The sequence below is a fragment of the Schistocerca serialis genome, chromosome 2 (assembly GCF_023864345.2).
Source record: "Schistocerca serialis cubense isolate TAMUIC-IGC-003099 chromosome 2, iqSchSeri2.2, whole genome shotgun sequence".
NCBI classification, from domain to species: domain Eukaryota; kingdom Metazoa; phylum Arthropoda; class Insecta; order Orthoptera; family Acrididae; genus Schistocerca; species Schistocerca serialis.
In genome coordinates, this window is record NC_064639.1 from 831,135,167 (window position 1) to 831,162,256 (window position 27,090).

General features: G+C 39.4%; 1 protein-coding gene across 2 annotated transcripts in view; it reads left to right on the forward strand.

Annotated features, from left to right (window-relative positions):
- The window catches only part of LOC126458103 (targeting protein for Xklp2 homolog), a 152,576-nt gene that overhangs the window by 104,212 nt on the left and 21,274 nt on the right, over positions 1–27,090 (forward strand). For both annotated transcript variants that reach the window (XM_050094929.1, XM_050094928.1), the window contains exon 7: positions 14,332–14,484. In XM_050094929.1, coding sequence (XP_049950886.1) covers positions 14,332–14,484 — 153 coding nt within the window. The remainder of the gene's footprint in view (positions 1–14,331; positions 14,485–27,090) is intronic.

Below are 27,090 nucleotides of genomic sequence, written 5' to 3' on the forward strand. Positions count from 1 at the left end.
GCGTGAGAAACTGGGGCGTATGAATGAAATGTGAAACTATTTCCTAACGTAAAGCTTTTTCCTTGTAGTAGGCCAAATAAGTATTTCGTATTGGTACTTCGTGAATTATATTCTGACGTATTATAAAAGTTATCATTATCGCCAAAACAGTCTCGCTTATTTGGTGTGTGTTACAATTGCTGAAATATTAGAAAGGCCTATTTTGTTTTCTCCAGCACATAGTGGCAAAATAGACGTAATCGCTCGAGAAACCAAACCAGTCTTGGGTACTATTTGTATTAACAGCTTTTTCAGTATTAGACAACGACATTTATATTTTTCATGTAGCAAAACGTCTGACGAACTTTGACAAGGTGACAGTCCTTTTGCAGAAAGGAAAGCTCGCTGTGTAAAGCTGTAGCAAGATTAGAGAGAAAAATCGCTAGGACCTAAGGATTGAAGAAATGTGTACAGTCTTGTCTGTCTCTTGTCTTTACTGGTTTTAGATGTCCTATATTTAATTTTATGTCACTCAGAAGAGCAAGTTATTAGCTAATAGGCAATAAAGTGTTTCAGATTTTATTTTATTTCCACCTTTCTGACAGTCAAGCATTAACCGCCTTGCAGAACGATGAAGTTATTTTTGTTGGTTTGATAAATAAATTTGGTTTTTATTAAGCTTTCCTGCTGAGGCAGTCAGTTTATTCCGCACTATTGGCTAGTTTCAACTGTTCACTGCATTTCAGGTGCACGTTTTCATCTTCTACCAAATATGGCATTATGCCATAGAAAAGAACCGAACATGAGATAATACAGTACTGGTATTCGAAGAAAATTTACGTCCCGAAAACCACACTGAAAAGCTTCGTATCTGGTTGATGCCTACGTCATTGAGAATCTGGACATATGAATGTGCACTGTAAGGCGAACTATGCATTTTAGTATGGTTCACGAAATTCTGACGCTTTTGGAGTATCCTCTGAAGTCTTGTTTCTCTTATGACATAATGTAAGATCTTTTAATGTTTTACACGTACGAACATAGGAGCTTCCTACATCACCGTAGCGGCGCAAGTGCGGTGACGCCTCTTATCTGGCACTCTCTGACGACTTCTGAAATGAATCTATTTCCAACAGGTCATGGGAAAATATTGCGAATTATTGTTCGGAAAGCGTTATTTTCGAAGTAAATTTCCTTTTACGCAAGATGAACTATGTGCGAGAATGTATGATGGATTTCTTAAATCACAGAGTGTTTGGTCTCTTTTAAAAATCAGCTCTTTGATGACAGGCCATTTAGAAGAATTTCGAGCCCAGAAGATCAGAGATTCATGTCTGTATTAAAAATTTTGCTGGCGTATTTGTGTGACGTATCTTAAAGTGTAGCATGCTCTAAACAGATCAACATTATAAGTAAAAGCTTAGCTTCTCTTGTAGCTTATTAATCTTCAAGACAAATATTGTATGCAAAAGCTTTTCTTTTCTTGTGGCAACACTATGTATATTAATTTAAACCATTAACTTTTCCTGTTGGTGGAATTAGAATTTATACTTTCGTAATACGAAAATATGCAGCGTACATGCTACTGCACATCAAAGATCTTTCCAAAACGTGTTTTTTCCCCAAGTATCGTTTTCTAAAGTGCGGGGAAATTCTATGGTGCTGTATAAAACCGCATTCTATCAAAGGATAAGTTTTACAGTTCCGAGGGAAAGTATACTGTTACTTAATATGGCAAAAGCATATTTTCACCCGGGAGAAAATGTATTTTCAACCGGGAGATCCGGGGAAAATCCGGGAATTTTTTCTCCTTGTCCGCATATACACCCTGTGCAAATTCTTACACATATTTATATGAGCCGATTTCCAGTTGTTACTGATTTTGTTTGTTTGTGGAATACTAAGAATTTTCATTTTGAAGTGTGTACTTTTACGTTTGTGAAGATTTAAATCTAGTTGCCAGTCTTTGCAACGCTTTCGAATCTTATTGTGATCTACGTAGATTTTTCCACCCCGTCCCCCTCCCTCATGTTGTACTTCATTATAGATAATAATACCATGTGCAAAATGTCTGAGGTTACCATGGTGACAGGATTGTCGGTCAAGTTGTGGCCATGATTTATTTATTTATTTATCCATCCATGCAGTCATCAAATAAATAGCTTTTGTAAGTGTTTGCTGTATTAGCCAGAAAATGGTATATAAAACAGTTAATGTATATTAAATTTCGATTATATATTTATCACATTACAATTACTATGCTATTACTGGAAACAGATTCTTAACTTGAGCAACGTCATATGACACATCAGAATTTTGTCTTAAAATTCTTTGAGGGAATATAAACATTTTTCTATCAGAAAATGTTTTAATTTTGTGTTCCATTCCCTTTCATGTTCTTAGTGAGTTTGGAAGTCTGTTGAACTAAATCAAACCATTTATAAGTGGACTTTGTTCTGTCATTTTCAGTTTGTTCCTTTGTTGAAAGTAGTTAAATATTGTCCTGGTGCTGTGATCGTTGTAGGTATGCTAAGTAGTACATCTATTTGCTTCATTTTTTGGGAAACCAAAATGTAACTGATACAAAAAGGTCTAAAGAATATATTCAATTAAAATGAAAGTATTTGTGCCCCTTGACTGGAAGCCAATGTTCTGTTTGTGTGTCTACTGAACAGCTCCATAATTTAGTCCGATAGTTAAGAGAGGTATAAATTGTTGTATTTCTTGACATTTGGCTAGACTGTTGTTGGGAGCTTGCTAAGGTGATTCAGCCTACTGCAGATTTTTCCACATCTGAAATTAATGTGGTGTACCCACCTAAAATGTTCATACATATGTTCATCCATTTTGTTGCAGAGATACAGTAACATTATTTATGTTGTTGTGGTGAAAACTAACTGCTTCACCATTTGGCTGCTGCAGATACACTTGCTACATGCTGAGGAGCTGTGCGCTGTGTTATGGCATATCTAACTGCACTTCTTAGCTAGTGTTTGGACTTACACCGGGGCCGTGCCAGTATGAATACTAAATATTTTTGGAGTGTTCTCAGTGATGTCTTGTTCCTGTACGATTTGTACAACCAAAACTAACATGATTGTAGGTGACAAAATTAGTTCCCAGTTTTGAAGCTTCTGGATGAATTTACAGTTGCGATAGATTTGCAGAGATGTGAAGACTGCTTTTCCTTCAGTAGATTCTGATAAGATTTCCGTAATGCACTTAGAAAGTTACGATCACTTTGATTCTTTGGCTTCGGAAAAAATATAATTTGTATCTCATACAACTGAAGTTCTACTTCTGCTGATGTGGACAGCTTAGGACTGCTGTTTTCAGAATTTGTGGAGAAGTTATCATTTGCATCAATGCTCACTGTTGTTGTTCATGTGTATCTCCAGGATCTCTTCCTCAGTTCAGCCACGATGCCTTGTCATTTTCTTTATAGAACAGATGATGAAAACACTGATGACAATCCTGACGAACAGTGTAAGATGTAAAAGGAAGTCGAATGAACCAAAAAGACGTTACAGCAAAGTGCCTAAGCACAACCTAGAAGCCACAGAGGTATAAAGCTACTGAGATAAAGGGCAGAAATCCAGCTGCACACTTACCTTCAACAGAACCTGAGGAGCAGTGGAGCCTAAAGACAGTCAGTTTTAATTTTCGGTAACTGAGTTTTACTGACTGTAACCTTCAAGCCTTTGTTACTAAAGTATTTAGTTATTTCTGTTGCACAATTACATACAATAATTCCAACACACTGTGTCCCATAGAATAAAATTGAGATGCCTTCTCCATAGCTTATTATGTGAGAGTGGTGGGCTTGTTAAAGTCATTTTTTGTAAATTTTCATCATGCTTGTGATTAAGAGAGTTGTAGGTTGATTGTCAATGTTAAGACTTAAGCTTTCATATAAGTAACTGATGGTTTAACAAGTCAGTAGCTTTTATCAGATATAAAAATATTCTTTGAGTATGCAGCTTTGGGACCAGCAGGCTATAAACTTCATGGATGAACTTGTAACATTACTGACCTTCTTTACCTAGATCATTATTTCCATTAAATGCCCAGTATATGAACTGCTAGGTGCTTCAGCAATTTTAAATAACTGACATCATCGAAGTTTCTATTTGAGTAAAGCACTTCTGTTTTCACATGATGCTTCTATGATCAGCTTGAAGATGAGAAGTTCCATTATCGTCACAAAATAGGTCAGCAATTTACAAAGACTAAGAGATGTGTAACTTAAATAGAGGTTTCGAAATTAATTTACCGACTTTGAATTCTTTGAAATTGGCTGTTTTATTATAGATCCACTATCCAATAGTGACATAAAAATTTGTGCTGAACTGTGACTTGAACCCGTATTTCCTGCGTATCAAGAGCGGTTGCCTTAACCATTTCCACTATCTGTGCACAGTCCCCTGACCGACCTGCACCTCTAGATGCCACATTGTCTACACCCCTATATTGTGTTCCACTAAATTCATCATGCAATGCTTGCAAGATTACTCGTATTTCCATAACGGGCGGGATAGGACTTCCCATTTTAACATTTCCAAGTATGTTTTGACCTCTTTTTCAATGTGGGGTCGAGTGTTGTCGTGCTGTAAAATCACTTTATCGTGCCTCTCGCTGTATTGCGGCCGTTTGTTTTTTAATGCTCTGCTCAAACGCATTGATTGCGTGAGGTAACAAACACCTGTGATTGTTTCACTTGGTTTTCACTCCTCATAGTACACGACGCCGAGCTGGTCCCACCAAATGCAGAGCATGATCTGGAGCTGCGAGTATTCAATTTGGCCATCAACTTGGAACCATGGCCGGGATATCCCCATGATTTTTTGCGTTTAGCATTATAATAATGAACCCATTTTTCATCCCCGGTCACAATGTGATGCAGAAATCCCTTCCGTTTTCGCCTCTGAAGCAACTGTTCAAACACACAAACACTGTTCAACATCTCTTGGTTCCTGCTCACACGGGACCTAAGATACTTCTTTCTGAATAATGCCCATAACCTTGAGAGGTTTTGAAATAACTTGCTGTGTCACTCCCACTAATCATGCCAATTTTTCTTGGAGTTCGACGCGAGTCTTCACTCGGCAATGTCTCCAATTCTGCATCTTCGAAAACATTCTCTCTTCCACCACTGTGCCGGTCTACGACATTAAAATAACAGTCTTGAAGTGTTGAAACTATTCATGACACGTTCTTTCACTAAAGTGTCCTTACCATACGTACTTGAGAGCATTCGATGAGACTGGGCCACTGTTTTCCTCATATTGAAACAAAACAGTAACACCTCCAGCAAATGACAAGAATTAGGCTGGTAAATTGACATTTTCTGTCAAGAACAACTTTATGATGCCGACTGATGTTTGAATGAGGTTATGTTGATTGAGGTCCAAGCTAACTGCCTGACGACGTCTTTGATCTGTTTCTTTTGACCACTGCTTACTGTTGTTGCAACCTATAGGCAAACAGCGGAAGCAAAGTTGTACACCTTGTAATATACTCACACTACTTAACATTAAATTTCTGTCCATACAATTGCAACATTCCCTCCCATACATTTAGCCTTTCGTGTATCTATTTTTATCTGTTTATCAACACTATTAAATCGGCTGCAAATATCATTGCCATCATCTTTTCATCTCATATTCATGCTGCCACCTCTGTGGGTTAATGATATTGTTCTATAACTAGACACATGTTACTAACTACTGTTTTTATATGCTGGCTTGAGCACACTCATTTTTGGTCCACTTGGATATTTTGTTTTCTCAGATACTGCAGTAAGGCAGGAAAAAATTCTGATGTGTTTTTACAGCATGTGTTTGTAATGTATTCCTTTATGCTGTCGCATACTTTATGCTGTGGCACCCCAATGAATGTTTATTCTGTCACATTGCACACTTAATGTTGGTTCACTTTCACAAATCTAAGTTGCCACACATTACGATATGTAGTACATTTGTAAACTGAGTTGGTTTGTGTGTGTGTGTGTGTGTGTGTGTGTGTGTGTGTGTGTGTGTGTGTTTTCTATTTTCAACGAAGTCCTGCTGACCAAAAGCTTTCTTTCCTGAAGAAGGCTCTGGCTGGAAGCTAAATGTGTAGAAGCCTTTGTTGTGGCTGCCTGTAACTTGATGTGTCATTTTTACGGTGAGTAGCAACCTATCCTCTTCATAATATTGTTAACCATAGTTTTTCCCTTTGCAAGCATGGTTTGTAACTTTTAATTTCATAAGGTGAAAAGGAGAGATTTTTTACTATTAATTTCATTACAGGTATATGGCATAATTACTGTTGCGTTCAGAATGTCTTATATTTCTGTTTGGAATATGATACATACTGATGAGAAATCAAAGTTACTGTGTTATCTATTTCTCATTCAGGAACTCGCTTTTCATAGACATATCAAAGTGATGCTTAACTACTAAGCACAACCATAAGAACATAGGACAGTGGACAACAAGAATTCCACCCTTTATAAGATAACAGACTGATGCGGCTGAATGCTGAAGCTCTGAAAGAGGGTCGTAGCTGCGTATGTGCACCTTGTTTTAACAGCAAAGGAGGCACAGCCACTCTGAGCTCCTCTCAGGGCTGCACAAGTTGACGGCTAAGAAGAATAGATGGGCAAAACTGTTCTTTCTGAGACCATATCAGAACAGCTCACTTGATGGAATGAACTAGCTCTTTCTCATGACTCACCACTTGCCATTCTCTCACAAAAATAAAGGGAGGCAGCTTGCCTATTTAATTCAGGTCATAGTACCTTCATTTTTATTTTATTTGGTCCTATTTTGAAAGAACATAGGAAGAGGAGTAAGAAGGGGGAGACCGACAATGCTTAGTATGTTGTGTGTGAAGGCATACTGATCAGTTTTCAAGGAGGAACCCATGTCCAGAAACATGTAGCTCGAGTATTGGGAAGAGTCAGTCTGAGAAAGGCATGCATTCCACATTACATCAATAAACTCTACATGAGTAGCACATCGTGCTGTCTGCATTACAAACAGCCTTCAAAATGCGTACCTCCTGTGTCGATGCAAAGCTTACATTGACGGTGCTGAGCCGTAAGCCTTCAGCACACAGACCATGCTGTTGAATGTCAACGTTGAGTGCCCAGTTAAACGCCACGCTGAACACTCAGAAACAACGTGACTTGTGCATACATGTGTGCCTCAGTGTGGTACACTCGATCACAGCACACTGTAGTGGTAGTTGTCAGCTGTATCTAGCTCACACATCACCCTGTTTATGAAATGTATGGGTGTAAAGTTGCTAAATTAGCTCTGTTAAAACACACATTTGCCCCCTTTCCACATGCTAGTTATGTCGTTATGTCTGTAGTACACATAAATAAAAACTTCAATATGCATGTGCATGTTGTAAAGCAGAAAGAAAAGTACCAGTCCAGTCAGTACAGACATTGGCTTGTAGAAGTCCCATTACAGATTGTGCAATAAAAATTCTTACTTGATCGCTGTTCCTATTTAGCAGCAAAACCTTTACAACATGTCGAACAAGAAACTTAAAACAAGAAAGTATCAAAATATTTTACTGCAAGTTGTGCAAGTTCTCTTGTAGATGAAGGCACTCCTCGGAGTGCACCTACATTTACAGAACACCTACATTTACAGAACATGCTATAGAATACATATTTATTAAAGTAATAAGAAAGTATCAGAACCTATTAGACAATGTGAAGGCTAGTAATAAAAATGTATGGATGTAGTCAAGGTGAACCAGCAACACTTCACTCGTTCATTTCCCATTCTGCAACACTGCGCATTGTGCTGTATCGATCATGACTGTTGAGGTACCATACTTTTGTTCTTACTGTGAACTGAAAGCTTTAATCGTAGATATGTTGTTAACTGATGTTTAATTATAACCAGTTGTATTAAGGACATTGCATTACTTACAGTCCTTAGTGTGCCATTGCCGTGAAACGGTATACTTTCATAATATACAAGTTACAGTAATTTTTTAACCACCACTATGATGTTTCTTGTCATTTTATTACAGCAAATTGTACGGTTAGCAAAAAGTTTCTGAGAGATCCTGAGTTTTCTGATGCTTAGAAACAGCATATATACATATGGGCTTCAACTGAAAGCCAGTATGGCAGTTCACAGTTCTGTACTGAAGAGAGGTGGCATGCATGTGACATAGGTGGCGTTCTTCCATCCCAATGGTCAACATTCACAATCATGTTCAGAATATCAGTCATGTTATTGCTCTGCACATTCGGGAAGAATACCCAATGTGCTTTCCACACTATGACATCAGAAACTTAGCACGCTCAATGCTCGAACGTATGGATCATGTGCTGACAGCTTTATGCACATGAGCCAATATATGCGATAGTCCTCGAAGTATTTCAGCACCCTCCGCTGACAGGTGTGCCATACACCATCCTCTTCGTACTACCCCACAGGAAATAGTTGAGAGGTGTCGGATCCGGTGACCGTGCTGGCTATGGAACTGATCCAGCCGTACCAGTCCATTGATTGTGATATGAAACTTTGAGGTGATCTCGCACATCGACATTGAATAGTGCTGGAGCTCCGTCATGATACAGCCACGTGTCCATTCGAACACTTAATGGCACAACATTCAATAGGGTAGGCAAAACAACTCTTAATGTGAGGTAGTTTGGTCCTGTTAGTCTGTGTGGTAGGAGGTGTGGCTCAATGGTATTGTCACCAATTAGCCCGCCCAGATGTAAATACTGACCCCGTGTTCGTGATTTTGAATCACCTGTGCACATAGATTTTAGTCCACTCAAACATGCATGTTTTACCACTTTAATATGCTGTCTCTAGTAAATGTGCAATCATCTGTGAGCAGCACAAAGCTCAGAAATTGGCACTAGAATATGCGTCGTTGTTAATTCCACTGTGCAAACAGTACCCTTAGTGGGTAGTTCTCCTCTTGTAATCCCTGGACTTTCTGCAGATGGTATGGGTGGAGCCGGTGCTCATGGACGACATTCCTCATGGCACTTTTACCTGTATGCAGCACCTGTGCCACCTGCTGAGTGCTGGCGGTTGAGCCCTCTTCGAACATTCAGTATGTCCTTCTCCAACTGTAGTGTTCGAGCCAAATGTGGACGACCCGCATCACGTTTTGGTGCCTATAAGAGAGCAAACAGTAAACTAAGGATAGTATTCACAAGTATTAAGCGCAAAGTGCTACTGCTTTGCTGTTCAGTGAAAACACTTCAGGCACAAAATACCTATGTGCAACTTTACGGCTTCTCTGAGGCATGTCTCTATGGCTGCAGGGCTTAATTGGCTATCTTGTTAATATTATTAATTTAAACTGTTCTGTAGGGTTAACAAAAGAAGACATTCAGAAACATTATGTAGATACTAATTATGTTTGCAGTTCGATCTAAACATCACCCTTACAAGCACAGTAATTTCATAGCAAGAAGGCCAGACAAACAGAATGATTAATCGTTAATTTTATGCTGCTAAAATTTACAAAACTGTGAGGTAGAGCTTACATGAATATCAAATTTGCAATTTAAATGCATGAACAAGCTGATGGCATAGTAACCCAGCCGATGGAGACCATATAACATCGAATGTGAGAAATAATTTGTGTAGTGGTAACTTTTGTAAGCTTTTCTTGAATAACGTGAAAAATGTGCCCTCTGTTTAAAACATCCCTGTGCAAAACGAAACTGCATTTTTTACAAAAAAGATCCTATTCATTTTTTCTTTAGGTCTAATAGTTTGCTTGAAGAGAATGAGAGAGTATTGGAAATCCTGCACTAGGCACAAGCTCTGTAGCTTAGATAGTTTTTGTTGGTCAACTTGAGGTAGTTTTCCGACTTGATTGACCACAAGTGACCTAATTAAAATTGTTTATCTCAACTTCCTCTACACCATTGTTGGTAAGTTACGGTTTACACCATCTATAAGGTGGTAAAGTGTCTTTTGTGTTAATGCAGTGCTCTGAGGATCTGATCTTTCTTGATGTCCTATTTTTCTCATCTCTTATAAAAGCTGCAAAAATTAGAAAGATAAGTAAATCTATATGTGCGCTTGATTTACGTCACATTTGTTTGTAGCTTGGGAAATGTTTCCTTCAGCATGCGACTTGGGATGCTGCTGTTGCAGCCTATTGACGAATCTTTGCTCTGCTTGCTAGTGTCATCAGACATTATCGACCAAACAAGCTACCGCTCCTTTTATCCAAGAAGGATCTGGCTCTTTGAGTCAGATCAGGAATGAATTGCCCATTTCTAGAGGAGACGGCACGGAAACTCTAGGCTGGCTGGATTCAGGTGTACAGCAAGAACGAGGGGGTAGCAAGGGTTCAGTCGCCTTTGATCTGGTCTCCATAGCTGACAACAAAAATTTGGAGCCCACATTTGATGGAAATAGAGCATGTGAAAGTGCAGTCTATCAGAAGGCCAGCAGGTAGTGAGCTTGCATTTCTGTTGCTAACAAACTAAGGCCAGCAGCTATTAGGAGTGCACAATGGTGTGATGCCACCTTGTGGCAGAAGAGAGAGACTGTAATGATCACTGAAGTTACCGAAAATCAGTGAAATCTGATCAAGGACAGCAAAGAAATACACAAATATACCATTGTAAGGAGAGAATTAAGAAGTATTTTTTTAAGTTATTTCAGGATCAGAGTTTCATTAGGATTCATGAACTGTTAAAATTAATAACTATTTTACACATTCAGCAATTTCTACAAACCATGTCTCAATGGCTACAATTGAAGGAATTCTATCAAAGCATGATATCAGAATCTTTGTAACTTTAATAGAAATTGAATTGTAAGCGGGAATGTGCATTCCGTGATATAAAAACCTAAATTTGAGGGATATAATTTGTTGATAAATAAAAATAATAGAAGTATGCTAAATTAGTTTTTGAAAGCTATCTTAGCCTGTGATTATTTAATAGTTTTTAATCATTTAGCAACAAATTTGTATATCCTAGATGTACACTGATAAAAATGGTAATACATCCCCCCCTCTCCCCCTGAAAGCAGGCTGGTTTGATTTTGGATTAAAAAATACCACATTATTCCACTTTGGGCTACAAAACCCTATTTTTCACCATATCTGTTCAATGCAATGGCGTTACACCATACTTGGAGAGCCTGTATGCCTGCATGGTACCACTCTACCGGTTGCCGTTGGAACCGACGTCTTGTTGCATCCCTTGGAATGTATCCTTCATTGAACCAAACAGATGGAAGTCGGAAGGTGTGAGATCCAGGCTGTATGGTGGATAACGAAGAAGAGTCCAGTGAAGTTTTGTGAGCCCCTCTCAGGCGCATAGACTTGGGTGAGGCCTTGTGTTGTCATTTGCATTTTTGTGGCAATGAGCATACTCAAGTTGTTTCTTCAGTTTCCTGAGGGCAGCACAGAACACTTCAGAGTTGGTCATTTCACCATGAGGGAGGACATCGGAGTAAGCCCTTCAGTGTTCTAGAAGACCATCACCATGATTTTACTGGCTGAGGGTGTGATTTTGATCTTTCATAAGAGAGGTGGTGTGGGTTGCTGTCTTGTTTCTGGCTCAAAAGGGTGAAACTACGTTTCATCACCTGTGACAATGTTCGACAAAACAACTGTCACGATCAGCCTCATAACGTGCAAGCAGTTCTGCTCAGATGATCTTTCATTGCTCTGTACGGTCTTCTGTTAGATGGGAAGGAACCTAGTGGGCCCAAACCTTTGAGTACCACAACTGGTGGATGGGTTTATTGGCAGTACTGACAGACACATCCAGTTGTGCAGTGATGTGTTTGATCGTGTTCTTTTGATGACATCAAATGAGTTGGAGTTAAAACTGCTTGTTACTAGCCAGCATTTGGGAGGTAGGACAGGTGTGTAAGACCTCGTTGCAGTGATGACAGAAGACTCACTGAGCGGCTCACAATGCTTTTTTTCCCACTACCAGGTCTCTGTAGACATTTTGCAAACACCTATGAATACCTGTGATGCTCTGGTTTTCTGCCAAAAGAAACTCAATGGCAGCTATCTGCTTGGAACACACCTCTGTTACAGATGCCATTTTGAAGGTTACATAAATTGCTGCCACCTATCGGAACATCATGAAACTATAGAGGTTGAAGCGGAAATATTCCACAATGTCCCGTAGCAAATTCTGCATTTTTTTCCAACCAAAACTAAGTGAGTGTTACTTCCCTGTGATATGAACTTTGATATAATTGTTTATACGCACAGTGCACAACACTTCCTTAAAAAAAGTAAAAAAACTCAACAATAGCAACAGTTGTACACTATATTAATCAAACAGATTGTCAGTAGCGGCACATTCTCCATTGTTTTTTTAAAAAAAATTAAAATAGCTTTTTAACGAGAACAGTAACTTTAAACTACTACTATTTTTTTTGTCATTAGTGACAAACAGAATTATGAAAATGATATGCTATGTGATCAAAAGTATCTGGACAGTTGGCTAAAAATGACTTAAAAGTTTGTGGCGACCTCCATTGGTAATGCTGGAATTCAGTATGGTGTTAGCCCATCCTTAGCCTTTATGACAGCTTCCGCTCAGGCAGGCATACGTTCAATCAGGTGCTGGAAGGTTTCTTGGGGTATGGCTGCCCATTCTTCACGGAGTGCTGCACTGAGGAAAGGTATCAATGTTGGTCGGTGAGGCCTGGCATGAAGTCAGCGTTCCAAAACATCCAAAAGGGATTTTACAGGATTCAGGTCAGGACTCTGTGAAGGCCAGGCCATTGCTGGGATGCTATTGTCATGTAACCAATCCGTTACAGGCTGTGCATTGTGAATAGGTGCTTGATCGTGTTGAAAGATGCAGTCGCCACCCCTGAATTGCTCTTCAGTAGTGGGAAGCAAGAAGGTGCTTAAAACATCAATGTAGGCCTGTGCTGTGATAGTGCCATGCAAAACAACAAGGGGTGCAAAGACCCCTCCATGAAATACGTGATCACACCATAACACCACCCCATTTGAATTTTACTGTTGGCACTACACACGCTGGCAGATGACGTTCACCGGGCATTCGCCATACCAACACCCTGCCATCGGATTGCCACATTGTGTACCGTGATTCGTCACTCTACACAACGTTTTTCCACTGTTCAGACTCCTTACACTCCTTACACCAAGCAAGGCATTGTTTGGCGTTTACTGGTGTAATGTGTGGCTTACGAGCTGCCACTTGACCGTGAAATCAAAGTTTTCTCACTTTCTGCCCAACTGTCATAGTACTTGCAGTGGATCCTGATGCAATTTGGAATTCCTGTGTTGGTCTGGATAGATGTCTGCCTATTACACATTAAGACCCTCTTCAACTGTCGACGGTCTCTGTCAGTTAACAGATGAGATCAGCCTGTACACTTGTGCTGTATGTGTCCCTTCACATTTCTACTTCACTATCACATTGGAAACAGTGTACCTAGGGATGTTTAGGAGTGTGGAAATCTCGCATACAGATGTATGACACAAGTGACACCCAATCACCGGACCACGTTTGAAGTCCGTGAGTTCCGCGGAGCACCCCATTCTACTCTCTCACAATGTCTAATGACTACTGAGGTCGCTGATGTGGAGTACCTGGCAGTAGGTGGCAGCACAATGCACCTAATAGCCCGCATCTCGTGGTCGTGCGGTAGCGTTCTCGCTTCCCACGCCCGGGTTCCCGGGTTCGATTCCCGGCGGGGTCAAGGATTTTCTCTGCCTTGTGATGGCTGGGTGTTGTGTGCTGTCCTTAGGTTAGTTAGGTTTAAGTAGTTCTAAGTTCTAGGGGACTGATGACCATAGATGTTAAGTCCCATAGTGCTCAGAGCCATTTGAACCATTTTTTTTTTTTTGCACCTAATCTGAAAAATGTATGTTTTTGGGGGTGTCTGGATACTTTTGATCACATAGTGTAATGCAATCATTAATCTTGAGTAAGTAAAACAAGACACACAGTATACCAACATAAAAAAGTGTTGTTGGGAAATATTTTATGTACACCCTGCATATACACTGTGTGTATAGGTAGTCTAACAAAATGCGAGGAAGAAACGATTAGTTACTTCAGAGGAGTAGAATAATAACAGGAGAATTAACCCCAGTTTGCTATTTTTCAAGTACTATCTGTATTTTGCCGTGCTGCTATCAAAAATCTATATATGTTGTTATATTTTCACAATTACTTTGAAACATCCTTATCAAGTGAAATTTTCCTGTATCTATAAAATGTGTACAACAGGTGTGGGGTTATGGTCTTTGACTGAAACTGTTCACACGTTAAGAAATAACCCAAACAGCAGTTGATGGTGTTTTATGTCATTTCTACATTCACAAAACTTGTCTCTTTCTTACTAGAAAAAAGTCGCAGAAGCAGTAGCTAACAAGGATATGGAGCAGAAGGGTGTAAAGAAAGCAACACCTATAAAGCGTGTAACAGTACCTGCACCATTCACATTTGAGGAGAGGGACAGAATAAGACAGCAGCAGAAAGAAGAAAAAATAAGACAGGTAAGTAGAAAATATTCATAAAATAAATCGTAAGAGAGGCAGAGTGAATGTTAATCCATGCAAAAATATTGTTTCGTAGGAACTGTTCATGGTCGTGTCAGAAATTTCACTGTTCACTAACTCCTCCATTCATTGTTAGCATAATTTGTCTTCAGTAAGTCAATACCGGATAAAAACCTGGTACATTAATGCAGGAAAAAAGATTTATTTCACATTGTATGTTAAAGAGAAAATTATCAGTTTAAGGTAAAACCTTGATCATGCGAAATTCCATACCTTGGATTAGTGGTAAGGTACCTGCTGTATTGGTGTATATTGTTATCTCACTTCATCCTTTAGTGATAAACAGATGCTATATGATGACCGAGCTTCAGCAACATATACATATTGTAATGTTGTGCACACAAGGAACAAAGCAGTGCCGTTGTCTTAAGTTTCTAAGAAGCAAATGTTATTGATGCATATGCAAAAGAGTCCAAACTCCACAAATGAATTTTTGCGTGGTAAGTGTTCCACTATTCCAAACCTTCTACAGTACAAACTTAAAGTGCCTGTTTATGGCACATTGCTGCAGTAGTATTGTGGGCTACAGATTTTTGGAGCCTTGAGCTTCTCACAATGTAAAAAATAGGAATTATTTCAGCTTCATTTAATAATTGCTTCAAAAATTTTGGTGTTTTCACGGTATTCGGTGGACAGTGCTTCATGGCCACAGTCTGACGGGGAATTTCATTCTCTAACTGCCAGGCATTCAGAAAAATTTGAAGTTTGTCAGCTGAGTTAGCCCATCTCATAGTCAGGTAGTTTAGTGAAAGTCAGATCAGATGTGCACTGTGCTATCAACCAACTGTTGACCAGGTGAGTGTCGATACTATCAAGGTGGCACCAAAGTCTTCGGTCTTTTTGCCTCATGCAGGAAACATTGCCAACAGTCTTGGTCACATTTTACAGAAATTTGATGTAAAATGTGTTTTATGGCCACTGTAGATTTGGACCATTTTGGGATCTGTAAACAATGATCCTGGTTTGGTAAGATGGGTGTGTATCATATTCTTTGAGGCTGTGGTGTGTCATACATTGATTAGGCCATTAGGATGATGGAGGACTGGTGCACTGAGCATAAGCATCACACTCGCTTACAACAGCTGAGCAAATCTGCTATTGCAGAACATTGTTTTGGTACTGGTCATTCCATGGAATATAACATGGAGATTCTGGCATCCACTTCCCACTATTGGGATAGTGTTATTAGAAAGCAGTTGAAATTAATTTAGCAGGTGACCTTATAAATACAGATGGAGGGTTTTGCATAAATACTTTGTGGGACCCTGCTGTTTTCCTTGGCAGAAAACAGAGAGAGTTAATGCTACCACAACCTTCATTTACTAGATACATCTTGCATTGGTTGTGTGGTAGTGCTAGTGTTTGTGCGCGCGCGCGCGCGCGCGCGCGCGCGCGCGCGCACACACACACACACACACACACACACACACACACACACACACACACACAGAGAGAGAGAGAGAGAGAGAGAGAGAGAGAGAGAGAGAGAGAGAGAGAGAGAGAGAGTGGTCTGCATATCGAGCTATTAAATTCTCTTGCACAGTACTTCCTTACGGCATTTGTGCCTTGAAAATAACAAGTTGTGGAGCTGTCCATTCTACAGTAGGTTATTTTGTCGGTTACAGTTGTTAAGTGCTGTTACCTGTAGGAATTGAGGAAGAAAAAGTTCTTGGTACATTTGCAGAATATGCGGCCTATTTGCTGGAGGTGGCAACTGCCCTGTGCATATCCTGTCCACATTTAATCCATTACACCTGTCTTCCCCTGGTAATGTTGCAGTGCAAGGTTTAGTGTGCAGCATCTACCCAGAAAAGCCCAACACCGTGTATTGCTTTGTATAGAATTACTGCTGAACCTGGCATGCCACCAGAGCCTTTCCCAACAATATGGGGTACATGAATAGAAGCTGGTAGTTTTCGTATTGAATATTCTAAAGCCATGACATCTGTTTCTAAAACTTTTCCAACAGAGTCTTACATTTCAGTACAAGAGGCACAAAACGCTTCCACTGAACATGCATTGAAGCGCCAAAGAAACTGGTACAGGCATGTGTATTCAAATACAGAGGTATGGAAACTTGGCAGAATGCAGTGCTGCAGTTGGCAATGCCTATATAAGACAACAAGTGTCTGGCCCAGTTGTTAAATCTGTTACTGCTGCTACACTGGCAAGTTATCAAGATTTAAGTGAGTTTGAATGTGGTGTTATAGTCAGTGCACAAGCGATGGGACACAGCATCTCCGAGGTAGCGATGAAGTGGGGATTTTCCCATACGACCATTTCATAAATGTACTGTGAATATCAGGAATCCGGTAAAACATCAAATCTCCAACGTCGCTGTGGCCAGAAAAAGATCCTGCAAGAACGGGACCAATGACAACTGGAGCGAATCGTTCAACGTGACAGAAGTGCAACCCTTCTGCAGATTGTTGCAGATTTCAATGCGGGGTCATCAACAAATGTCAGTCTGCGAATCATTCAACAAAACATCATGAATATGGGCTTTCGGAGCCGAAGACCCACTCCTGTACGCTTAATGACTGTACGACACAAAGATTTATGCCTTGTCTGGGCCCATCAACTCTAACGTTGGACAGTTGATGACTGGAAACGTGTTGCCTGGTCGGACGAGCCTTTTTTTCAAATTGCATCAAGCAGTAAATGTGTATGGGTATGGAGGCAACCTCATGAGTCCATGGAGCCTGCATATCAGCAGGGGACTGTTAAAGCTGATGGAGGCTCTGTAATAGTGTGGAGCATGTGCAGTTGGAATTATATGGGACCCCTGATATGTCTAGATACGGCTCTGACAGATGACACATACATAAGCATCCTGTCTGATCACCTGCATACTTTCATGTCCATTTCGCATTCCAACAAACTTGGTAATTCCAGCAGGACAATGCAACACGACACTCCACACATCCAGAAGTGCTACAGAGTGGCTCCAGGAACACTCTTCTGAGTTTAAACACTTTTGCTGTCTGCAGACATGAACAGTATTGGACATACCTGCTATGCCTTGCAATGTGCTGTTCAGAAGAGATCTCCATCCCCTTGTACTCTTATGGATTTATGGACAGCCTTGTGGGATTCAAGCTGTCAGTTCCCTCCTGCAGTACTTCAGACATTAGTAGAGTCCATACCATGTCATGTTTTGGCACTTCAGCATGTCACCGGGACCCTACACGATATTAGGCAGGTGTATTAATTTCTTTGGCTCTTCAGTGTAAAATTGAAAATGCTGTTATGTGTATGTATAGCAACTTCAGCTTTCTTGGCAGCAGCATTAAAGAATTATAATTGTTCAGAAGTCGTTAGCAGTTGATGTGAATGTCAAATACAAGCTGACTGGCATTTTACACTGTTTTGTCAAGAAATCGTGCTTGACTTTTGCTACCATCTGTAAAGTCCTCAGTGGGGAAAAAGAAGGTGCTCTGGCAGAGTTCTTTTCAGGGAGATGTTCTTAAAATTTGCTATGTCCACGTCATCCATGGTATTATTTTCCTCCTACAAAAACATTTTTTTCTGATTAGCTTCATTCTATAGTGTGTTTGGAGAAGTACCTGGTTGTTCACTGTGCTTCAGAATGGAAGATAAGATTAGGGTACTTCAGTATTTTCAGTGAATACAAAAATTTTAGTAAATATATGTGATGGAAAATAATTTTCTTTTATTAGTGCTGCATAGACTTCCACAATAAAAAAATTAAGTAATATAAAATATACTGAAGTGGCCTGGGGTGACGAGCCACTTTTGTGCAGAGTTGGGTTGTGGGTGTGGGTCATGGCGAGGGGTGCAGGCTGTTGGTAGCTCAGTGAAACAACATTGAAAGGTCAAAATTTTTTTGAGATTACGTGCTACTACACTTGTGGCATGGCGGCCATGCCCCCTTTGGCACTTGGCATGGATGGCTCATGGTGCACTGTGGTGGCCCAATAGCCAGCCATCACATCTCCAGTCAGGAATGATGACATCCACGGAGCCTGCTCTTCAGAGCATGCACCATGTAGACCCAGTTTAGCTGCTCGCTGAACGCACCAGTGGCGTGGAGGTTTACCAGAGTACTTGCAGGCAATGATAGCCTCCAAAGTCTGGTCAGTGCTGAAGTGAGGCTGATGGCAACTTACCAGTAGGAAGATGCCAAGTCCTAGAAGGAGGACTTTGTGCTAGAAGCATCCCGCTCTGATGTGTGGCATAGTCCTCTTGTCGTCATAGGCACTGCTGGTTAGTGACTACTTCTGCTGAAATTTGACTGTTACTTATACAGGTTAGAAACGCATTTGCTGTGCTGACACTGCTTGCAGCCTTGTATGGAATAACAAATCCGTGATCCAACAGTGCAGGAACCATTTGACATCTTCTGCATGTGCTCGGTCTTTCCACTGCGTTGACAGTATTGCCATGTTCGACTTGGCCAACTTCACAAAGCATAAACAACTGTGTTACTACATGTGTCAAGCTCATTTCTTGATGCACGCCGGCTGCTTACAGCTTGTGAATTTCTGTGGGTGAGCTGTTATTTACAACAATTTTCGACACCAATGGTACTATACTGTGGAATCAAAAAGCTTGCTCCCTGTGGTTATGACCACAACATGATTACTCTTTGCCTATTATAGTAACACAAACGACAAGGATGCTTACACGTAATACTATCATACTACTTCTTACTGTAACTTAATTATAGTGCCCGAGTGGCTGCTAATAATTATTGCTTTCCACTCTTAATACAATGAATATCTCTTCACAGCACTCAGCCTCAGCTCCTGAATCACTATATTTGGTTAATACGTAATTACAGGGTTCCCACGCGCCTTAAAAAGGCCATATTTTAAAGTTTAAGGCTCGAACAATTGTATTAAAACCTTTTGCGGAAATAATCGCTCGTGTGTGAGACAACAGCCACAAAGGAAAGCAAAGGGTTACTGCCCACATATAATTTGGCTACAGAGAGAAGGCAGTGTGGGGGGAGAATGGGATATATCAACAGTTGCAGTGAAAGGGCCAGTGTTAGCAACACTCGGATGAGTGCACTCCATACCATACAGCATCTATGATATATTGTACTCACGATTGTAACAAGGGTTTATGCACACGTTATATAGACGGTGAGCGCCAAATGTGGTATCAGACTTTTTTGTAGCAAAACATGTAAAATTAAATTCAGGCTTTCGTAACTCAACGATCCCAAACATCCACTACTGTTAGATCACTGACCTTGGCAAATGGCTACAATGGGGAACATAGGACAGACTACACAAAAGTCAACGAAACACGCCTACATTACACGAAGAACAAGCCACCTTCTTTCCGTGCAAAACTGTAGAGGGCTTGCGTAATTGAACAGCAAATTTCTGGTATGCATGACGTTGCATTCCTTCTGCCCATTCACAGTGGTTCTTTGTGTCGCTACTGCTGCTAGATTTGGGTAAGTAAGGATGGCACGTGTCTTCATCCATAATTAACAGATTTTCTGTGTGATGAGAAGAATAAATGTTCTACTGAACCGTGCATTGCCTTTCCATTCAGTTCTTCTAGTCAATACCCTGTGGGCTAACACTTTTTTAGTTCTTTAACGCAGATTTTGTTGAGTGCTACTGCCTTTTAGTAAAAATTCCAAAGTTCCATAAAAGGCAATGTTTTTCTAATGATCTTTGGTATGAATAGTGACGAGTGTTGGGTGCCTATGTGAGACTCAGCCCTGCCGTCACTTGCATAAGAGATTGGAGATGCTAGAGGATAAGTGCTTATTCTTTATTGGCAGTAGTTGCCACGTAGTATGCAGAGGCGCTGCGGATTATACGGCAACTACAGCCAAGAATGAATAGACGTTAACACCCACGGTGCCTTCGATCTCCATTTATGCATGTAACGTCAGGACATAATCTTCCTCTATCTACCATCTTTGATTAACAAAATTTGAATTGATATGTCCTCTGTTGAATCAGTTGTTGAATGTTATCACCTTTAAGAGCCCATAATGGGTAAATGTGTGTTTAATCTTCTTTGTTTAAAAAGAAAAGGCGAGTTCAAGAATTGGATTACACTATATGGTGACAAATTCAAAGCAAATTGCACTGTGTGCAACAAAGATTTTGCACTTTGATAGGTGGGAGAATTGTTCTAAAACTACATATGAGCAGTAAGTATATTTTCCATCATTTTTCATACATATTTATTTTATTACAGTGAATAATGCTATGCAGCAGAATAATTTTGTGATAAAATAATTAATACAGAACAGCCTCCCAAATTCAGAACTGCTCAGAACTTTCGACAACTCTGGGTTAGAAACAGAGAACCCGAAATATCATTTGAATTTGAGACTATGAACAACATAGATATTTCTGTAGACAAGGAGGGTATCAAGATATCCCATGCACAGCGTTGTGCGTGGATTGGTTGGTACTAGCTTGTTTACATTTGCTTGTAAGTGACAACATTCTTGCAATATATGATGAGGGGGGAAAAAAAACAACAGAAAGTAAGTGAAATCATTCTTGTTTTCTTTTAAAATACTGATCTCTATTCTTTCTGGTTCGCATAAGCTATTCTTATTGCAGCGCTTGTTCCTTGCGCCAGTCATCCTATTATAAAAGAATTATGAACATTTAAAGAGGTAATTTTCATTCTTTTTGCAAGAGACTAGTTTCTTTTTCTCAGTTCTCTGAGAGAGAGAGAGAGTCAGAGTGAGAGAGAGAGAGAGAGAGAGAGAGAGAGAGAGAGAGAGACTATAAAAAAAATTTTTTCTTTGTCATTTTTCACGTTGATGCAAGAATGTAAACTAGCAAACAATTGACGTGTGCCACTGCAAGCGAAATATCTCAAACATTTCCATTAAGAGATACCATAAAAACTGTTTTAGTTTTGGTATACGAGCAATTTTCTTTCTCTCTCCAATCCTGTAAACCACCATGACTTTGTGGCTAGAAGTAAGGTCCATTTGCTTTAAACCTTTATAATGCTGGAGCCACAGCTGCATTTATCCTCACAAAGCTTTGCGCAATCATACGATACGCGCAAATGTAACCAGCCATTATTGGCTACCGTCGTGAATATTAGAGCTTCTCTCCAGCTACCGCCCTGCTGGCGATAACATAGTGGCTTAGCGCACTAAATGTTGTGCTGCCTGGACGGATTAGCTTTGCTCACTTTGACTGTTGTTCTCGGACTGTTGTTCTACATTCATTCAAGCATGAAATAATTGTTAGCACACTTGTAGAAATAGAAAACTCGACAAGTCTATAAATTGTGTAGCGGACATCTTGGATAATGCCAGGATAAAATTACGAAGCTGCTAATGTGACCATCGCATTAGCATGCTTTTTAGCAAGCAAAATAAAGGGTGATTCATGAAGATGTGTAAATATTTTAATATGTTATTCTACAAGTAAACTAAAGAAAAAAGTTAATACAAACATAGGTTCGCAAGTCCACAAAGGTTTAGTTACGGAGTTAGGTCTAATAAAAGTTTTTGCCTGAAATTTAGCAACTTCGCTAATATGAAGCCATTGCAAAACTTTACGATGTTAAAGTAAAGCACGATTTTCATGCATTTTGTTGTTTTTGGGCTGGTGAATCTAATAAAACGTGTTCCAGGCAGGTATCTGCAGTAGTTTTCCGGAACATCCAGAGAAGAAAAGATAATTATACAAGTAAATTTGATTACTTTTCATTAAGAATGTAGAAATGTTTGTCATTGTTGGTAACCATTAGTAAGTTGTTTGTCGTTTTCTAACCTTTGGTACTACTTTTATGTGTTCTCGGTGTGTGACCCCATGACCAGCCCACTTTTTCCCAGCTTTTAGATTTGGTCTCACCTTTTGTGCCTTTACTGTGTGTGTTTAATGTTCATTATTCTATAATTTGACTCCCCTGACTGGATCCATCCACTTTTAGAGGATCCTCTTTCTTCTGTGACTCACTTCAGAATCGCAGGACTGATGACCTCATTGTTTGGTCCCACAAATCTTCTCAATTAATTAATCAATCAGTCAATTTCCTAACCTTGACAGGAGTTAAGTTTTTGTATTGTTCAGTGAAAGAACATAAGAACAACAGTGTATTATTTAAGTGAAACCACATAGTAACTGTTGTACTTTGTAGATTATTTATGAAATAGGAATGCGTTTCAAATTTATTTATGGCAAATGTGATGGTAATGGTTCGGCTGCAGTTAACGATTATCACGTACGTTATCCAACTCGGGGGATTCTGAATGCAAGAACCATTAGCGGAGTATTTCGAATGTTGCGGGAGACAGGTTCTCTACGTAGCGTTCATAATCAGTAAGTGCGTTCGATAGATGAAGATGATGATGATGAGGATATTATGGATGCTGTTCAACGTAACCCGGGTACTAGTACACGACGTATCTCTCGACGATTAGGCATTTCACAATTTAAGGTATGGTACTGAAGTACCATAATCTGTATCCTTACCACAAACAAAAAGTGTATCATTGACATCCGGGAGATCCTGCTCTTTGCTTGGAGTTGTGCAACTAGTTAAATACTAATCAGCAGATACACAAATACATATTATTTACTGACGAGGCACAGTTTACTCGAGATGGTATAAACAGTTTACATAACGAGCATGTGTGGTCTGAAGAAAACTCACATGCAACAGTGCAACGCAATTTCCAACAGGATTTAGCATAAATGTGTGGTGTGGTATAACCAACACACACTTCATTAGGGCTTCATTTTCCCAGGCTGTCTAACTGGCGAGGCATACTTACAATTCCTTCAAGATGAAATGCTTGCTTGAAGGTACCACTTGCTACGTGTTTGCAAATGTATTTTCAACATGATGGCGTGGCTCCACATTTCACCAACACCGTTACTACACATTTAAATGAACATTTTCCCCAGAAATGAATTGGTCGTGGTGCTACATGTCTGTGGCCACCCAGATTGCCCGATTTAATACCAATGGATTTTTGTTTATGGGGGTGAATGAAAGACATAGTTTATGAGGACACAGTCAATACACATGAGGCATTACTTGCTCGCATTATGAATGCAGTAGACAGAATTAAGAAAAAACCTGTGAAACTGAAATGAGAAGCAAAATCTGTTCATACGCATGCAGCTAAAGGCAGTGAACTCAGTGGAGACATTTTTGAACATTTATTGTGAAATTGTATGCACACTGTACAACCTCCTCAACTCTGAGCTTTGTTTTTTCTGGTTTAACATGAATTCACGAGTGGTATGGTATTAATAAAAGCAGATTATCTGACGCATTCAAACAGTTTCGGGGGGGGGGGGGGGGGGGTCATAAATCTCGTTACATTCATTTATGGACGGTCCAAAATCAAACTTATCAATCCAATTCAGCAGCACTGCACAGAGGACATTGTAATTAATTGCACTATGTGATTGTTGGCTTGAGTTCGGGTTTGAGAAGTTGTACGGTACAATAGAAATTTGATGGCATGATAAAACTTTTAAGACCTTAATAGTAAATGTGTACCCAAATTTAACTTGCCTTCCATGAAATTGAATATACATATGGCAGCTAATGAAAGTTACATTTTTATTTTCTTTTTTAGGTAAGAGAGATTTGATGTTAATGATGGCCAAAGAAACAGCTGCCGTGAACTTAAAATTATTTTTAACCAAAAAAATAAAGAAGGAACTAAAACGCCCAAATCAGTAGTTTTGAAACAAAAAGAGAAAAAAAACCATTAATGAGGCAGTAGAACAAGTGGCTACTGTATCAAATCACATTTTTAAAAATTCTGTGTTGGATGCCGAAATAATATGGGCAATAAAACATATGACTAATAATTTTTCATACAAGTCGTGTGCGGGTGTCAGTAGTGTTTTTCTGCAAATGTTTCCAGACAGTGACATCGCAAAACAGTTTTCATGTGGACCAACTAAGTGTGCACACTTGGTCAGCTTTGGGGTAACGCCATATTTCATGAATGCACTGTATAATAAAAGTAATTATGTATATACTGCATAATAAAATTAATTATGTGGATAGTTTCGCACTGTGCTTTGATGAAGCATTAAATAAATCTTTACAGGCCAAGCAAATGGATTTACACATCTGTTACAGGTAGATGTAATCAATAAAGTAGAAACACGATATCTGCATTCTGCTCCCTAGGTCACAGTACTGCTGAGGATGCTATGAAAGCATTTTATAATCTAACAAGTAAACTGAACATACAAAAGTTCATTCAGATTTCAGTGGACGGTGCAGCTGTTAATTGGAAACTATTTGGTATGATTCAAGGAAATTTAAATTGATAACTCATTAAACAGGAGTGTAATTTAGGTAGCTGTGGTCTGTATGTGATGAATTATGCTTTTAAGAAAGAAGTGGCATTTCTAAAAAAATTCAACAAGTAAGAAAATTTCATTTAATTTTTGTAGCTGTAGGTGATTTGAAAATATTCCAGCAGCAGAGAGGACATAAAAGATATGGCATGCTGTGAAACATTTTGTTTTTTGTGTGGGGGAAAAAGCAGTTTAACAAACCAGGTTCAGAATCTATGAGACATTAGAGAAAGCTACTGAAGATAATTTGATAACTGTGAAACTTAATTTTTCCTTATCTGTTGCCAGAATGTTAACCCCATTCTTAGAAAAGTATCAAAACAGTAATCCAATGTTACCTCTTTTGCTGAGGATCTCAGGTGGTTTGTTCTTGACCTTTGTATAAATTTTCATATAATAAAAAAAGCATAGATAAACTAACCTCTGCAAACTAACTATCAGAATTTGATTTGGCAGATAAATCTATCCATACAGAAATTAATAAAATTATTTTATACTTTTTAGCAAAAAATTGACTTTTTGAGAAAGTCTCTGAAAAAGATAACTTTAATTTAAGATCTGCTACTCATAATTTTTTGATTTCACTAGTTAAAAAATTGCTAGAAAAATCTCCAACTATCTCACTAATGGTTTAAAGTTTATCTTCTTTAGATCCAAGGCAGATAGCATTAAATCACTTTGATTGTTATGCCAAAATGAAATTGGTGTAAAGAAACTTTGTGAAAACTAAAGTTATTAGAGATAATGATTGTGAAGTGCTGCTATAGATTATAACAAAGTGAGCAAGTATTATCTGATATGATCTCTTTTGAGTATGTTCTTGACTCCAGATTTTTCAAAGCTGCACAGTGTCATCAAAAAGTTATTGATTTTGTCTCGTGGTAAAGCAGATGTAGAAAGAGGTTTCTCATCAAACTAATTTATAGAAGTGGAAAATATGAAAAGCAAAACATTTATTGCCCAAAGAGTAATACCTGACACATAAAACACACAGGAGAATTAGTTAATTGTGAAGTGAGCGAGGAACTTCGTTTATCTGCTGCTAATATCAGGCAAAAAATATACAATGTATATTGAAGAACAGAAAAAATTGAGGCAAGCTGAAATGCAAGGTTCTAAAAGAAAAGCCGTTGTAAATGAAATAGAAGAATTTAAAACCAAAAAGAGGAGATTATAAGGTGCTGTTAGTGAACTAGAGAAATGTGCTGATGATTTGGGGGATAAAGCTGAAAATGTGGGAGATATGAAATATATTTTCCAATAAAACAGTTTCAGAAGATTAACCAAGGGAAAAAAAGAAGAATTGACAGGAATAAAGTCTAAAATTGAATCCATGCTGAAAGACATGAAAGTAATTTAGAGTATATAATTATAATTAATATGCATATAGATATTGGTATAGTATCTGTATAAAATATACTTACAAAATACATATTTTAAAGTGCCACAAAGTGACCTTTAATTGGTTTTGCTAAATTAAAAAAAAAGGGTTGGTTGCAGCAGTGAGTTATGGCAGGGGTATAGGTAGAAAGTCAAACATTTTATTGAAATTTCATGCTAATGCACTTGCAGCACTTCGGTGGAGCAGCCAAGCCCTATTTGGCATGTTCTGCACTTGGGAATGCTCTGATACCCTGTGAGCTTGCTCAGCAGTGTGTGCCCCAGTTAAGTGCAGTTTAGCTGCTCATGGAAAGTGCCAGCGACATGGAGGATTGCCAGAATACTTGCGGGGGTGACAGCCTCTAGGACTGCAACTCGCCCTGTGAGTGAAGGTGCGTAGTACCAGGATGCCTTCCGCATAGAAAGGTGAGTGAATGTTCCGCCTCGGTATCGGTTTTTTGGCCACCAGGGCAGGAGTCTGGCGGCTGCTGCCGCTGCGAGCCTAGAGGTCGCTCACCAGTAGGAAGGGGGCCAAGACCTGGGAAGAACGGCCTGGTGAGGCGAAGATCTACCCTTGTGGCAGTTGCCTACTGTCTCATCCTGGTCCAGTGCTTGGCATAAGCCTCTCATTGTCGCAAGCACTACTGGATTGTGACTACCTCTGCCAAAATTGACAGTAATTTATATGGGTTAGAAACTCACTTGTTGTGTCAACACATTGCCTCTAGCCACGTGCAGAATGAAAAATCTGTGGCATGACATAGAAACAGCTTGGCCTTTTCTGCAAGAGTGTCTTCTTTCCACTGCAACAACAGGATTGCGGTGCTCAACTTGCCCAGCTGCAGATTGCATAAGCAGCCTT